A 17,780-nucleotide genomic window follows, 5' to 3' on the forward strand; every position below is an offset into this window, starting at 1 on the left:
TCTCCTAGGCCCCACGGGCCTTTCCTCAATCCAGGGACCACACAGTCTTGCATTTTTGACCCACGATGCCTGCAGAGAAGACCGGGTCAGGCCAGACCACACACACAGTTGGATCTGGGGTCCCATGTGTCCTGGCTACAGGGGTTTGTACCTCAGAAGCTCTGGGACGGTGGCTTTGACTAGAGCTACAGAAAGTCGTTATATTTCAATCCCACTAAAGAGAATGCACACACTCAGGCTGGGACACATTGGCTTAAATTCATTTCTAAAGCCCAAGGATGTTCTGAATCTGAAAGCTAAACTCCACGCGAGTGGGGTACCGGGACCGAGAGAGTATTACCAACCATCGCTGGCGCTGCCCGCCCAGGACGCATGAGGAGAAAAGAGACAGGGATAGACGTTAGACCCATTAAAGGAGGCAAAGTCATCTGCACGCTCTGTCTACTAACTCGATTGGACTCTCCCAAGCTCTCAGCCCAATTCTCTGCACGCAATAGACTGTAAGCTCCTTGAGGGCAGAGATTGTGTCTACTGACTCTATTGTCCTCTGCCAATAGCTCAGCCCAGTCCAGACTCGAAGTAAATTAAGGGCAGAGATTATGTTTATTAAATCTTCAGCTCGCTCCCAAGTGCTCAGGGCCTTACACTGCACAAGGGAAGCTCTCAAAAGACACCAATAACCTTTCTTTAGATACAAGCATCAAAAACCCACCAGGCAGAGATCCCAACATCAAAATGCTGATACCACTTTGGATTTCACCCAACACAGAGGCAGTGAGAGTCACCTTTAGAATTAACTTTCTCCATCCCAGGGAGGCTGTGTGGTCTGGTGGAGAGAGACACAAGTACTGGATTCTAGTCCAGCTCTGTCACTGACTGGCTGGGTAACCTCAGGCCAATCATTTAACCACTCTAGGCCATGGTTTTATCATCTGTGAAATGGTTTCCCCCTCTAGACTGTTATCTCCCTATGAACAAGGAGAAGAAGTTGCATGGCTTAGTGGAAAGAGCACGGGCTTGGGAATCAGAGGTCGTGGGTTCTAAACCCGGCTCTGCCACTTGTCAGCTATGTGACTTTGGGCAAGTCATTTAACTTCACTGTGCCTCAGTTACCTCATCCATAAAATGTGGATTAAGACTGTGAGCCCCACATGGGACAACCTAATTACCTTGTCATTTACCCTTGTGCTTAGAACACTGCCTGGCACATAGTAAGCGCTTGACAAATACCATTATTATTATTATTATTAGCAGGGAATATGTCTACCAACTCTGTTATATTGCAGGTCCCCACGCGCTTAGTACAGTGTTCTGCACACAGTAAGTACTCAATAAATAAGATTATGTGAATGGGGATAACACTTTCTACTTCTTAGGAATATTATCAGGCCACAGTGTGAGAGTTGGTGAGAAGGCATTCTGGGATAGGAAAGGCACGCCACCAAGTTTCATCATTTTTTTCATTGTCACAATTCAAGGACACTTCTTGGAGGTCTGAGCTCCACGGGAAAGAGGGGCTCCAAGGCCCCCTGAGTACTGCAGTGAAGCCAGAGACACTGGCGTTTAGGCAGGCTCCCTCCCAAAGACTCCTACTTATCTACCCTTCCCATCGCTTCCCTGATCCCTAGGGTTGGGATCTCTGAGCCCACCAACATGGATTGGCCAGAACGGGGGGAATGTTGCATGGAATTCTGGTAAACCAAACGAGGACTCACTTGACCAATTGCCACATTTGCAATACAGCAGCATGACCTACAGAAAGAGCCCTATCTTGGGAGTCAGAGGACCTGCTTTTTATCCCCAGCTATGTTCGTGATCTGCTGTGAGACCTTGGGCAAGTCACTTCTCTTCTGTCGGTCTCAGTTACCCCTTTTGTAAAATGGACAATAAATCCAATTCCCTTGTACTTAGACTGTGAGTCCCATGTGCGACAAGTACTGTGTCCTACCCAATTATCTTGGATCTACCCCTGTGCTTAGTAGAGTGCTTGGCACATAGTAAACAGTTAATACGTACTATGGTTAACATTAACATTAAAGAGGTAGCAGGTACCGCCAGGATTCTTCACATACTTCCTCAGGAAATACACAAAAGGGTGAAATGATCATTTTCCCCTCAATTTCTAAAATTCCCCTTTCCCAGGACAGACCCTCCCATACAGAGACTTCTTACCTAGAGCAGGAGCAAGTTGCTTCCCTAGAATATTGAAATGTAAATATCAGAACGTTTATATGCCTCTAACAAATTGGCTAAGGTTCTTGGCCCAGAACTAGCAATATGAGTCCATGTTTACTGTTTTGAAGATGTAACCCCCATCTCAATGTTGTCTTGCCTTGCTTAAGCCCAAGAAAACCATGTCTGTCAGGAAGGAATGAAAAGTCACCTGCATCTCATCGAGTTTGGACTGGATATCTGGGGGGAAGTCTCCGGAGCCACAGCTGAAGGGGTCGAAGGGCTCTGCTCCAAACAGGTCTCGTTCTAGAATCAAGAAAACAGTTAGCGAGGGCCTTGGGCAGCGGAGACCACTGGGCTCCACTTGGCCAGCTGGAACTAGATGCAGAAAGTTGAGTCCACTGTGGAGACGGTCGTTTCCTTCCCACGTCCTGAGAGACCTGACCTGCTGGGAGAGCTGGGTCCAGCCATAGAGTCTGGGCAGATGGGTCCAGAGAGAGCTGGCTTGGAGGAAGAGTGCCCCGAGAGCCAAATCCTGGGCGCTCGGGGGCTCGGGGGAGAACACCTAGGCTTGACTATGGAGCGAGAGAGCTGCTGAACTCTCTTGGGAGTTGGTTTGGGGTTCTGCTTTCGGTTTCCTGATCTCAGTGGTTCACTACTAAAATGAGCCCAGGATTCAAGTTCAGCTGCATTCAACACCCACACCAAACTCTGACTTTGATTCCCATGATCCAGCACAGAACAACCAAGCCCCCGATTCATGGCCTACTAGGAAGCAGCATGGGCTAGTGGTTAGAACAAAGGACCTGGGTTCTGATCCAGGCTCTACTACCTGTTGTCTGTGTAACCTTGAGCAAGTCACTTCATTTCCTCTGTGCTTCAGTTATCTCATCTGTAAAATGGGGGTGAAGATTGTGAGGCTCATGTGGGACAGGGACTGTGCCCAACCTGAGTAACTTGTAATAATAATAATTATGGTATTTGTTAAGTGCTTACTATGTGCCAAGCACTGTTTAAGTGCTGGGGTAAATACAAGTTAATCAGGTTGTCCTACATGGGGCTCACAATCTTAACTCTCATTTTACAGATGAGGTAACTGAGGCAAAGAGAAGTTAATGGATTCCCCAAAGTCACACATCAGACAAGTGGTGGAGCAGGGATTAGAACCTAGTCCTCTGACTCCCAAGCCCATGCTCTTTCCACTAAACCATGCTGCTTTGCTTGTATCTACCCTAGAGGTTAGAACAGCGCTAGACACACAGTAAGTGCTTAACAAACATCATCATTATTATTATTATCATTATTATTATCATTATTATTATTATTACTCTCTCCCAGGGACCCAGTATGGACCAAGCAACCCCCAAGGCTCTCCCTTCTCCATCTCTGATTCTCCCCAGTGGTCCAGCATAGATGAGTCAACATCTCTGACTCTTACCTCTCCATCCCTGACTCTGCTCCAGAGACCTAGCCCTTAGCACTCAACACCCCATCTCCCCTTTCTTCATCTCTCACTCTCCCCCAGTGACCTAGCACAGACCACCCAACACCCTTGACTCTCCCCTTTCCACCTCAGCAGCATGGTCTAATGACTAGATCACAGGCCTGGGAGTCAGAAGGACCTGGGTTCTAATCCCACCTCTACCACTAGTCTGTTGTGACATCTCTCATCTGTATAATGGGGAGTAAGAGCCTCATATGGGATATGGACTGTGTCCAAGCTGATTAGCTTGTATCTACCCCAGCACTTAGTACAGTGCCTACCACATAGTAAGCGCTTAGCAGAATACCATTAAAAAAAATAATTGGCACCCTTAACTTTCCCCTCTCCATCCCTGATTTTCCTCCAGAGCATGAGCACATACAATCTAACACCCCTGGCTTTCCCTTCTTTATCCCTGAAGCTCCCTCCAGTAACCCAGCACAGGGTCTGTCCAAACCCCTCTGTACTTGCTGGTGTTTCTGGCTGTACAACTACCAGTGGGAATGGACACCATATGCAGAGTGTTTCCTGCTGCTGATTTCAATGACTCATCACCAGTACTCATTCTAATTCCCAAATCTAGCTGTCTAGCCCTGATCTCTCTCCTTCTCTGCAATGTTGTATTTCCTCCTGCCTTCAGGACAACTCTACTTGGATGTTCTGCCAACATCTCAAACTTCACTTATACAAAACAGAACTAACTCCTCATTGTCCCTCCCAAACGCTGTCCTCCTCTTGTTTTTCCCAACCATGTAGAAAAAACCATTATCCTCTTTGGCTCACAAGCTGGGAGTCCCTTGTGGGCAGGGATTGTCTCTATTGCTGAACTGTTCTTTCAAAGTACTTAGTACAGTGCTCTGGACACAGTAAGTGCTCAATAAATACGATTGATTGAATGAATGAACCCTTGACTAAACTCTCTCATTCAACCCACATATTCAATCTCTCACCAAATCCTGTCGGTTCTACCTTCAAATCATCACTAAAATCTGTCCTATCCTTTCCACCCAAACTGCTACTGTGCTGCTCCAGGTACTTATCATATCCCACCTTCGCTACTATATCAGCCTCTTTGCTGACCTTCCTGCCTCTCTTCTCTCCCCATTCCCATTCTTACCCAACTCTGCTGCCAGGATCATTCTAAAAAAATTTTCTGTTCACATCTCCCCACTCCTCAAAAACTTCCTGTGGTTGCCCATTCACCTCCATTTCAAACAAAAACTCCTAAAAATTGGCTTTAAAGCAGTATATCAGTTCACCCACCTTCAGTTTTTCCTCACTGCTCTCCTAGTACCACCCAGTCCACACACCTCACTCCTCTAATGCCAACCTACTTGATGTGCCTCGAGTTCTTCTAATTTACCACTGATCCCTTGTATGTGTCCACTCTGGCCTGGAACCCCCTCCCCTTTCATGATTTGCTTGTATCCACCCCAGTGCTTAGGTCAGTATCTGGCACATAGTAAGTGTTTAACAAATGCCATGATTATGAAGAAGAGGATCGGTGAACTCATTCGCTCTCACGGCTTTGACTACCATCTCTACGCAGATGACACGCAGATCTACATCTCCGCCCCTGTCCTCTCCCCCTCCCTTCAGGCTCGCATCTCCTCCTGCCTCCGGGACGTCTCCACCTGGATGTCGGCCCGCCACCTAAAACTCAACATGAGCAAGACTGAGCTCCTCATCTTCCCTCCCAAACCTGGTCCTCTCCCAGACTTCCCTATCACCGTGGATGGCACGACCGTCCTTCCCGTCTCTCAGGCCCGCAATCTCGGTGTCATCCTTGACTCGTCCCTCTCGTTCACCCCACACATCCTATCCGTTACCAAGACCTGCTGGTTTCACCTCTACAATATCGCCAAGATCCGCCCTTTCCTCTCCACCCAAACGGCTACCTTACTGTTACGGGCTCTCGTTATATCCCGGCTAGACTACTGTGTCAGCCTTCTCTCTGACCTCCCTTCCTCCTCTCTCGCCCCGCTCCGGTCTATTCTTCACTCCGCTGCCCGGCTCATCTTCCCGCAGAAACGATCTGGGCATGTCACTCCCCTTCTTAAACAACTCCAGTGGTTGCCTATCGACCTCCGCTCCAAACAAAAACTCCTCACTCTAGGCTTCAAGGCTCTCCATCACCTTGCCCCTTCCTACCTCTCCTCCCTTCTCTCTTTCTACCGCCCACCCCGCACGCTCCGCTCCTCTGCCGCCCACCTCCTCGCCGTCCCTCGGTCTCGCCTATCCCGCCGTCGACCCCTGGGTCACGTCCTCCCGCGGTCCTGGAACGCCCTCCCTCCTCACCTCCGCCAAACTGATTCTCTTTCCCTCTTCAAAACCCTACTTAAAAATCACCTCCTCCAAGAGGCGTTCCCAGACTGAGCTCCTCTTCCCCCTCTACTCCCTCTGCCATCCCCCCTTTACCTCTCCGCAGCTAAAGCCTCATTTTCCCCTTTTCCCTCTGCTCCTCCACCTCTCCCTTCCCATCCCCACAGCACCGTACTCGTCCGCTCAACTGTATATATTTTCGTTACCCTATTTATTTTGTTAATGAATTGTACATCGCCTTGATTCTATTTAGTTGCCATTGTTTTTACGAGATGTTCTTCCCCTTGACGCTGTTTATTGCCATCGTTCTTGTCTGTCCGTCTCCCCCGATTAGACCGTAAGCCTGTCAAACGGCAGGGACTGTCTCTATCTGTTGCCGACTTGTTCATCCCAAGCGCTTAGTACAGTGCTCTGCACATAGTAAGCGCTCAATAAATACTATTGAATGAATGAATGAATGAATGAATGATACGTAATGGCTAGAGCTTGGGCCTGGGAGTCAGAAGGTTATGGATTCTAATCCCTGCTCTGCCACTTGTCTGCTGTGTGGCCTAGGGCAAGTCACTTAACTTCAGTTACTTCATCTGTAAAATGGGGATGAAGACTACGAACACTTTGCGGGACAGGGACTGTGTCCAACTTGATTTGCTTGTATCCACCCCAGCACTTAGTAATAACGATGGTATTTGTTAAGTGCTTACCATGTGCCAAGCACTGTTCTAAATACTGGGATAGATACAAGGTAATCAGATTGTCCCACGAAGAGCTCACAGTCATTACCCACATTTTCCAGATGAGGTAACTGAGGGACAGAGAAGTTAAGTGGCTTGCCTAAGATCACACAGCAGACAAGTGGCGCAGCTGGGATTAGAACCCACATCCTCTGACTCGCAAGCCCATGCTCATGCCACTAAACCACACCGTTTCAGTGCCTGGCAGATAGTAAGCAGCACTTAATAAATACCGTAATTATTATTATTATTATATGACAGACCATCACTCTCTCCACCTTCAAAACCCTCCCAAGATCACATCTCCTCCAACTGGCAACTCTTCGACTAAGCCCTCATTTCCTATGCTCCCTTTCCCTTCCATATCACCTATGTACTTGGATCTGTACCCTTTAAGCACTTGCTCTTCACCCCACCCTCAGTCTTACAGCACTTATGTACATATCCAAAATGTATTTTAACATCTGTCTTCTCCTGTAGGCAAGCTCCTTGATGGCAGGGAACTTGTCTACTAGGCTTTTTTGTATTATTCTCTGCCAAGCACTTAGTAGAATCTACTGCATACAGTAAAAACTCAGTGGTTATCATTGATTGATTGATTTTCCTGTCAAATGCCGAGCAAAATGCACCTGGCAGTCCCTTTACCCTATATTTGGTATTGAAGATGTCAGTATTCATTCATTCATTCAATAGTATTTATTGAGCGCTTACCATGTGCAGAGCACTGTACTAAGCGCTTAGGATGAACAAGTCGGCAACAGATAGAGACAGTCCCTGCCGTTTGACGGGCTTACAGTCTAATCGGGGGAGACGGACAGACAAGAACAATGGCAATAAATAGAGTCAAGGGGAAGAACATCTCGTAAAAACAATGGCAACTAAAGTTACAGAGACATCAGAGTCCTGTCCATGGCTTCAGAGAGAAAAGAAATTTTAGTGTCCTGAGGATGGGACTCCTTTAATTTCTCTTAGACCCTGAGCCTCTTGAATGACCGGGCCTTCTCTCCTATGTATGCTTTCCCAGTGCTTAGTACAGTGCTTCACACACAAGAGGTGCTTAATAAGTCCTCTTTCCACTTAAATCAGTGAGGAAGATTCAGCCACAGCCAAGCTGATGGACCCTTGCCTTCTGGCCTATCAGCTAGGAACGAGGCAGAAAAGGAGAACCATTGTTTTTTAAACTCATCTGGCAACAGAGCATTCCCTGTGGTGCCCCAGACAACACTCAGCCCCCAGCCCCAACGTGCCCTGGACACCGCCGAGTCCCCATCCCCAACCTGTCCCAGATGCTTCCTAATTCATAGTGTGACCTGGGGCCGCCAAGCTGAGCTGACTCGTTGGCAACTTGCAGGGTTGATGATGAGGTGACCGGGACCCGGGCTGGCCCGGGGGCAGAGCCTGGTGCAAGGAGCGAACCGAAGGCTGGGATCCAAGACATCATGTTGACTTACTGGTGTCCGCGGGCCTGCTGGGCACTGGAGGAGGCCGGGTGCCATTGTGCGCCGGCATGGAAGGTGGAGGAGATCCAGGGGAGAAGGGAACCATGTCAAAGACATCCGTGTCCATGGACGGTGGCGGTCCAGGCTCCGTGCTGCCCGCCTAAAGTGAGGGGAAGAAGCAAGCGTCAGGTGGGGGGCAGGTATTCGCGAGCAAGTCACACACCCGAACTAATCAACAGAGGTTCACACCAAAGCTGCGGGCCGGTGACACTGGCCAAGTGCCAGTTCACAAATGTTACGATGACTATGGTAAACCGCATGCTAATATCCACAAACACAGGAACAAAATCATGCCACATCACATGCTGCCATCACTCATGTAGCTGGTTGGGGATTTAAAAGAGTTGGACATTTTAAATCAGTTGAATTTCACAATGTTGCCTAGCCCCAATTAACACATGGAGAAATGGCAACAAACTCAAATCTGGAAACCAAAGGCGATGCAAGCTTCCTTCCAATTCCTCCCTCGGCATGGCAGCATTACAGATCAGAGGTCAGCACTACTCCTTTCCAAGACAGATGTATTCTTGACTGATCATCTTTATTACCACAGGGGAAGTGGTGGACAGTGGCCAGAGCCGGCAGAGCGTAACTCTGTCTTAGATGAGGACACGTCACTGAGGGTTCTGATTTAGGCAACACGGCGGCGGCTGAATCTGCTCATTTCTAAGCCACTTTCAAAACACACATCGGCTTTCCCAGCTCGCCGCCCTTTGGGGCCCCAAACCCCGGCCAGATGGAAGTGACGGAGGGTGCCTAGAGCTCAGGTGAGCTCAGCAAGCTTGACCCAGGCAGGGAGACCTGTCCTGCTCTTCTAGGGTCACACCGCAGGGTGGAGTTAGACCCGATGGGATTGCAAGCAGACTCGATTCCCTGGATCCTGGGCCAGAGGCTTAACTGTGTTTGATTTTCCTTGGTTTGGATTCAACTGGGCCTTTTTTTCAACTTTGATCTTCACAAATGCAGCAGCAACAGAAGTTCTCTAAGGAGTTCTCTAAGGGCATCCAGGGACGCTGACTGAAAGAAAATTGTCCATCAGACAAAGTCAGACCTGCTGACTTCCGGGATGCAGTTGGTGTGGATGGAAGACCGGTAACTGGGGAAAAGCTCTGGCCCCAAGGTGGAGTCCAGCCACCAGCCTGAATGCCGGGGTTTGGACACCCAGGGGAGGGCCAGGAGCAGGCAGGGAATTGGGAGCCGCAGCAGAGTAAGCCGACATCAGGGTTCGCCAGGCTGAGAAGAGGGCCTACCAGTCATCCTCAGGGGGGTGAGGTGGGAGCCGCCGGGCCTGGATGGATCCGAGAGGGAGGAACCCCCGGCTCGTGGATCTCACTTGGATTTGGCAATGCATCTGACCCGTGAATGTGGCGAGTCAAACCAGCTCTCTCTGTTGCCCTTATCCAGCCCTCACTGGGAGCCCAAAGATGGCATCCCCTCACTCGACTGAACGGGTTGGCAAATGTGGTGCAGAGCAAACTGGTGAGTGCGTTGGTGAAAATGGTGATTAGTGTGCTGCTAAGCATTCTGGTGAGAGAGGTGTTAATGATCATGATATAATGATGGCATTTGTTAAGCGCTTACTATGTGCAAAGCACTTTTCTAAGCGTTGAGGGGGATACAAGGTGATCAGGTTGTCCCATGTGGGGCTCACAGTCTTAATCCCCATTTTACAGTTGAGGTAACTGAGGCACAGAGAAGTTAAGTGACTTGCCTAAAGTCACACAGCTGACAAGTGGCTGAGCTGGGATTAGAACCCATGACCTGTGACTCCCAAGCCCGTGCTCTTTCCACTGAGCTATGCTGCTTCTCACACGCTGCTAAGTGTGATGATGAGTGTGGTGCTGAGCATGCTGATGAGTATGCTGCTGAGCATGGTGTTGAGCATGCTGGTGAGAGTGGTGATGAATGTACTGTTCAGAGTGGTGAGTGTGCTTGTGAGAGTGGTGGTGAACTCCCTGGTAAAAATGGTGCTAAATATCTTGGTGAATTTGGTAATGAGCACGCTGGTGAGCATGGTGCTCAGTGTTCCGGAGAGCGTGTTAATGAGTGTATCATCGAGAGTGGTGATAGGTGTCCTGGTGAGAATGGTGGCGAGTGTGCTGGTGAGTGTTCTAGTGAGCATGGTGAGGGCTTGTGAGCTTACTGGTGGGAGCAGTAATGAGTGCACTGGTGAGTAACTAAGGAAAGGAATTCACAGCATCAAACACTAAAGAAACAATATTAATTAAATACAGAAATTCTATTAGTGGAAACATACCCACAAGAGGAAGTTGGGGAAAAAATAAAGTCTGAAGAGCCATCTTATATCACTCTTTTGTGCATTATGTCCACGTGGCATCTTATAGTTCATTTTAAAGTCCAATTCATTGTCTGTTTGGATGTTTTCATCCCAGACCTACTGGCAGATGTAGGAGTGACCCATCCTCTAGATGTTAGGGAAATCACTTTGCTAATGATCTTTCATCAATGTTATCAACATGCTCACTGACACATTTAGTAACTTATTAATGGCTCCATTAACTCTTTCAGAACAGTGGGTTTCATCTAGTGGACCTTTTCTCATTTCCTACACATGCCCAGCTTGGCTCAAATCAGAGGAAGGGGTTTGTCTACCTACCTCCCTTCCCAAGATGGGAATTGAGACTTCTCTTCCTTGTTACACAAACAGAATACAAACACAGTCTTGGATGCCATTAAAACACATGCAAATGAAGCCATGATCACATCTGCCAATAGAGCCAGTGGAGGAGAGTGGTTGGACAGTGTGCTGCACACAGGTTGAGCTCAGTACATTCACGCTAGCACTTGGGGGCAAAGTGTCACAAGCATCAGGGCAAATTTGCAGGTAGCTTGGCATGGCATTTTGAGGGAAACGAAAGCACTTCCTTCATTTTGTACAGTATCAGGGCAACTGCACAGCCCAGAAATAGCTGCTGCTCTTGGAATGCCCAAATCTTCTTCCTCACCTATAGAAATCTGCTTTAGTGAGGCTAGAAAACCTAGAGCTCAAAACATAGAGAATGTGGGCCTTGAATCATGTAAATTTGGTCTCGTCCCATCCCAGGACAATCGACCCAACCTCTCCCAGCAAGCAGAGCCTCTCTTGCCAGCCAAATCATTCCTATAGAGTAATAGCAATAATAATAATACTGATGGTATTTGTTAGGTGCTTACTATGTGCCAAGCACTGTTGTATGCACTGGGGTAGATACAAGGTAATCAGGTTGTCCCACGTGGGGCTCACAGTCTTAATCCCCATTTTACAGATGAGGGAACTGAGGTACAGAGAATTTAAGTGGCATGCCCAAGGTCACAGAGCAGACACGTGGCGGAGCTGGGATTAGAACCCATGGGCTCTAACTCCCAAGCCCTTGCTCTTTCCACTAAACCACACTTCTTCTCAAATACCAAAAAAGGAATGAGTCTGGGAGAGCAAAATCATTTGAGAGATTAGAAACCCATTGGACTGGGGTCCAGGGACCCGGATTCTTGGCTCAGTTCTGCCACTGGTCATCAGTGTGACTTTGGACAAATCATCTAATCTCTCTGAGCCTCTATCTCATCATCTGTAAAATGGAGATAAGACCCTCACTCTCTCCCCCTCTAATGCCGGAAGAGCCCACCTGAGACAGGGACTAGGTCCGACTATCTCCAGCTGATTTTGTGGTGCTTAGAACGATCCTTGGCCTCTAGGAAGCTCTGAGTTGATTCCGAACTATATAAACTCCACACCCCACACCGCGATCCCGTTCTCCTCAACCCACCCCCTGTACAAGATGAATAGTGCTGGTCTTCCCACCCTTGTCCCCACCATTACACAAGGTCTCGGGATGCCGAACTGGCTTCCTGTCCTGGGGAGGGCAGCTCTCGGATGGGGAGGCGACGCTAGTACAGAGGACCGTCTGGAGCCGGGAGGGTTCTCAGGAGCGAGGGTGGTGGCACCGATGGGTCCCCGGGGATCTGAGCCCTCACTAGGACCCCACGAGAAAGGTGAGACTCTTTGGGAGGGCCGATGCTCATCACACGCAGATTTTATGTGTGGTGGTGGTGGGGGCAGTGGCAGCAGTGGGGGCTGCAAAGGAACCACAGAGAGAAAATGTGCTGGGGAAAAAGAGAAAGTTAAGAAAGAAAAGCAAAAACCAAAGGAGCTAACACGGACTTTATCACTCAGTCAGTCAATCGATCAGTAGTATTTACTGAGTGTTTATAGTTTGCAGAACACTGAAAAGTGCATTTAGCCAGGGACAGTATTAAACCACTGGACAGCTTAGTCATGGGGAGACGTGATGGCTTCATTCTGCAACCTGACTATGCTTACTGAATGAATGAATGAACCAGCGAATGAACAGATGAGCTAATGAACAGAGGAATTAATATTTGAATAAAGGATTGAATAAATGAATGAATGGGAGGTAATGCTGAGCTGGTCCCTTGTCTGACCACCAGGCCAATCTCCCCCGAACCACCGAAGGCAGAAAGGAATCCGGAATTTGGTAACTGGCTACAGGCCCTTCCTGAAAAACAAGTTCCTCAATTCTCTTGGTGCGTCCACCCAGGGTCAGTGGCACCTACTCAGCCCGAGCTGTGTCCGATGTCCCAGGTGGAGCTGGAGCCCAGCTGAAGAACACCCACCACACCCTACCATTTCCAAACCCAACTCCTACCATTGATCCAGTGGGGGCCGAGGAGCTGCCCTAGTGAGAAACACCATCAATTCCTTGAGCCTTCTCCCACATTCCGCTCTCCTGCCAAGCACGCTTTGGGACAGCACAATAGAAATACACAACGCACTCCATGCCCACAGTATATTTACGGCATGGTGCCCATAAGGATTGGGCACAGGGTGAACGCAAAGTTGGGGAAAGTAAAACAGAAGAACACGACACACTCCGTACTCAAGGCGCACGTATGATGCAGTGTCCATGGAGGGCAGGGCATATGCTGAACGCAAGATTTGAGAAAGCACAGTAGAATCAGATGACACGCTCTCTGCCCGCAGCATATTCACAGTGTGTGCCCATGAGGGCAGGGTACATGCTATAAGCAAGGTTAGGGAAAACACAGCAGAAGAACATGACACAGTCCCTGGTTCTTTCATGCCAGACATATGTTTACAGTACCTGCTTCACTGGACTCCAGAGCCACCCTTGCATCCCTGTCCCCAAATGCTTGGAGACCACAAGGGCCTAGAGATGCCAAGGCCCTGGAGATGCCGAGCCCCTGGAGACCCCAAATCTCCAGAGATCCTGAAGTCCTGGGGACCACAAGCTCCCGAGGACCCTGAACTCTTGGAGACTCTATGCTTCTAGGGATGTCAAGGCACTAAGGGTCCTTTGGCCCTTGGTATCCCAAATTCCTGGAGACCCCAAGCCCCTGAGGACCCCAAGCCTTTGAGGACCACATCCCCCTGGGACTCCTGAGCCCCGTAGGACTCCAAATTCCTGAGGCACCAATCCCCAGGTGGTCAGTCCACTCTCTGGTGAGATTGTGAAAACCCCATTCCTTTACAAGCTCACAGAGAGCTGGAGGCTGAAAAGCATTTCCCCCAGACAAAGCAGTATGGGGAAGAGGGGAGCCAGAGGGAATGGGGAGATGGGAGAGCAGAAGGGGAAAGGGGGTGGGAAGAGCAGGAGGGAATGGGGAATCAGGGGAATGGGGGGAAATGGGGGACTCTAGGGAATGGAGAACAAGGTATTGGGGTGGCTGGAGGAGCATGGAAGGGGGGGGAAGGGAGAAGCAGGAGGGAATGGGGAACAGGGAAAAGGGGGGGGAAGGGGGAAGCCCATCTTCTAGACTCTGAGCCCGTCTTCTAGACTGTGAGCCTGTTGTGGGCAGGGATTGTCTCTCTTTTTGTTACTGAATTGTACTTTCCAAGTACTTAGTACAGTGCTCTGCACACAGTAAGCACTCAATAAATATAATTGAATGAATGAATGAAGGGGAGGATCTGGACTGAACAAGGGAGTGAGGAGATGGGAGAGTGGAGGAGGGAGAGGGAGCCCCAGGGAACAGGGAAGCTGGGGGATGGGGGAGCTAAGGGGGGAACAGTTGGGGTCTCTGGCTGGCTTCCAGCCTCTCTCATTTTCTATTTTCTTTCTAGCTTCAAGGTTGCAGAAGCGTCTATCCTATTTTCCCTAATTAAAAATGGAATCATTAACTTCCAAATGAGAATATATGCATTGAAAAATAAATTATCAGATGAAATCTAATATCCAACCAAGAACTGAGGGACTCGGGTAATTAGTCTCTCTAGAGAAATGATGATGAGACTGAAATCTCCTGGAAATGAATCAGCACAGACAGTTTCAAGTTCACCCTTGGTTTTTACCACACACAAGCAGCCCAAAGTCAAAGGCTCTGTGGGAGATCACTCTTCTTGTAACTATTCTTCCTGAGGTTACAAAGAATTCATAATGACAAGTCACTTCCCTTTTAAACCTTGTTTGGCTAAACAACCCTACGAGCAAACTGCAAATTTTCTACCAGCTTAATCAAACTGTTTTGTTCCAACAGATGTACATGATAATTCTGATCCTAGGGGTCCAAAAGGAGGAGTACAAATCCTCCTTTGATTTCTCTATGCAATATCTCCTGGGAAGGACCAGGGAGACTCATTTGGGACTGCTACTTCTAATCCCCAGTTTAGCTGGCTACAGATTTTGTTGCACCTCTCCTAGGTGCATAACCACGTACTGTGGTTATTCATTCAATAGTATTTATTGAGCGCTTACTATGTGCAGAGCACTGTACTAAGCGCTTGGGATGAACAAGTCGGCAACAGATAGAGACAGTCCCTGCCGTTTGACGGGCTTACAGTCTAATCGGGGGAGACGGACAGACAAGAACAATGGCACTAAACAGCGTCAAGGGGAAGAACATCTCGTAAAAACAATGGCAACTAAATAGAATCAAGGCGATGTACAATTCATTAACAAAATAAATAGGGTAACGAAAATATATACAGTCGAGCGGACGGGTACAGTGCTGTGGGGATGGGAAGGGAGAGGTGGAGGAGCAGAGGGAAAAGGGGAAAATGAGGCTTTAGCTGCGGAGAGGTAAAGGGGGGATGGCAGAGGGAGTAGAGGGGGAAGAGGAGCTCAGTCTGGGAAGGCCTCTTGGAGGAGGTGATTTTTAAGTAAGGTTTTGAAGAGGGAAAGAGAATCAGTTTGGCGGAGGTGAGGAGGGAGGGCGTTCCAGGACCGCGGGAGGACGTGACCCAGGGGTCGACGGCGGGATAGGCGAGACCGAGGGACGGCGAGGAGGTGGGCGGCAGAGGAGCGGAGCGTGCGGGGTGGGCGGTAGAAAGAGAGAAGGGAGGAGAGGTAGGAAGGGGCAAGGTGATGGAGAGCCTTGAAGCCTAGAGTGAGGAGTTTTTGTTTGGAGCGGAGGTCGATAGGCAACCACTGGAGTTGTTTAAGAAGGGGAGTGACATGCCCAGATCGTTTCTGCAGGAAGATGAGCCGGGCAGCGGATTATGTGGATTATAGTTATGATTATGTGGTTATGATTATGTGGTTATGGTTATGGTTAGGAGAAGAAACGAATAACAGCCCTGCCCTCAAGAAACTTACACTCATGAGACAAGACACATGATACGACACACAGAGGAAAAACATATCTAGACAGGTATTACCTTCCAGACACTCCTGACCCCTGACATTTTCATTTCAAGACCATTTCCTCTCACCTTTCCAATTGCTGCTTCCCTGCTAAATATCTCACCCTGCCTTCTAAGCATTTTTGAAAAGCCACCTCCTCCAGGAAGCTTTTTCTGGTTAATCCCCATCCTTCTAGTTGGGTCACTCCTCCAAACTCCTTCAGCATGCTTAGGCATTGATGTGTTCATTTACTGATCATTCATTTATTTATCTGTGCGGATGCTTTATTTATATTGAAAGCTTCTTGCTGGATAGAAAGTTCCTGAGGGCAGGGGCGTGGCTCAGTGGAAAGAGCCCGGTCTTGGGAGTCAGAGGTCATAGGTTCGAATTCTACCTCTGCCACTTGCCAGCTGTGTGACTGTGGGCAAGTCACTTAACTTCTCTGTGCCTCAGTTACCTCATCTGTAAAATGAGGATTAACTGTGAGCGTCACGTGGGACAACCTGATTGCCCTGTATCTACCCCAGCACTTAGAACGGTGCTCTGCATATAGTAAGCTCTTAACAAATACCAACATTATTATTATTATTATTATGCCTTGAGAACTACTGGACTAGTGGATAGAGCCCGGGCCTGGGAATCAGAAGGACCTGCTTTCTAGTTCTGGCTCTGCCACTTGTTTGCTATATGACCTTGGTCCAGGAGCAGAGCTTGGGAATGTTGTCCTGAGAGTTTGGGTACAGTGCTCCAAGGGGAGGGGAGAGACAGTTGTGTGCTCGCTCGTGGCTCCATGGCAGAGCTCGGGAACATTGCCCTTACAGTCTGGGCTCTGTGTTCCAGTGGGTGGGGAGAGACAGTTGTGCACATGCTAGTGGCGCCAGTAGCAAAGCTCAAGAACGTTCTCCCAACAGTCTGGGCGCAGTGCTCCATGGGGTCGGGAGAGTCAGTTCTGTACACACACACACACACACACACACAAAACTGTCCCTTGAAATTGGTAATATGAACTTTTTTTTTTCCAGAGGAGCAGTGGGGTTTATGGAAAGACCATGGGTCTGGGAGTCAGAGTACTTGGATTCTGATCCGGGTTCTGCCACGTGTCTGCCACGTGACCCCATGCAAGTCACTTAACTCCTCTGTGTCTCAGTTACCTCATTTGTAAAATAGGGATTCAATACCTGTTGTCCCTCCTACTTGGACTGTGAGCATTGTGTGAGACAGGGACTGTGACTCACTGGATCATCCCGCATCTTCCCCAGCACTTACAATAGCGATTGACACATAGAAAGTGCTTAACGAATATCACAATTACCACAATTACACTCACAGTGGTGGTGGCAGAGCCCAGGAACGTTATCTCCACAGTCTGCATTCCATGGATCGGGAGAAATGGTTGAGCTCATGCTCACTGCATCAGTGGCAGAGCTTGGGAATGTTGCCCCAAAAGTCTGGGTAGAATGTTGCAGGGTTGGGAGAGATGGATGTGCAAATGTTCACAGAGGTTGGGAGAGACATTCATGAGTTTGCTCGTGGTATTCAGCAGAAGAACTTGGGAATGTTGTCCCGACAGACTGGGTACAGTGTTCCGTGGGGTTGGGAGAGATGGGTTTGCACACGCTCGTAGCGGTGGTGGCAGAACCCAGGAATGTTACCCCGACAGTCTGCATTTCACGGGTCAAGAGAAACAGTTGTGCGCTTGCTCTTAGCATTGGGCATGGCACGTACTGTGGCACGAGTCTTCCCCCACGCAGGTTCTGCCAAGATGGCAGCCTGCGCTCCGGGAGAATCTGCACCTTTGTAGTCAGCATCACTCGACCCACCACATCCCAGCTAGAAACACCCCACGGTGGCTAGACAGGAACATCTGAATTGGGATCGGGCCTCGGGCAAGAGCAAGGTGGCCCCCTCTCCCACCTAGACCCAGGCAGTTCCTCCCCATCCCTCTGGGGGAATGAAAGTCCGAGCGCCTGAAGAT

The 17,780-nt window shown here is 49.0% G+C and overlaps 1 protein-coding gene across 7 annotated transcripts in view; it reads right to left on the minus strand.

Moving 5' to 3' along the window:
* Window positions 1–17,780, minus strand: part of GULP1 (GULP PTB domain containing engulfment adaptor 1) — a 103,017-nt gene that overhangs the window by 4,095 nt on the left and 81,142 nt on the right. For 3 of the 7 annotated variants that reach the window (XM_029069052.2, XM_029069049.2, XM_029069050.2), the window contains 3 exons: window positions 12,025–12,279; window positions 8,160–8,307; window positions 2,384–2,478 (listed from right to left, as the gene is read on the minus strand). In XM_029069052.2, coding sequence (XP_028924885.1) covers window positions 2,384–2,478; window positions 8,160–8,307; window positions 12,025–12,279 — 498 coding nt within the window. Of the gene's footprint in view, window positions 1–344; window positions 356–2,383; window positions 2,479–8,159; window positions 8,308–12,024; window positions 12,280–17,780 lie in introns of all 7 variants that reach the window. The other 4 variants (XM_039912504.1, XM_029069051.2, XM_029069055.2 and 1 more) reach the window with 3 other exon arrangements.

This window comes from Ornithorhynchus anatinus, chromosome 7 (genome assembly GCF_004115215.2).
Source record: "Ornithorhynchus anatinus isolate Pmale09 chromosome 7, mOrnAna1.pri.v4, whole genome shotgun sequence".
Lineage (NCBI taxonomy): Eukaryota > Metazoa > Chordata > Mammalia > Monotremata > Ornithorhynchidae > Ornithorhynchus > Ornithorhynchus anatinus.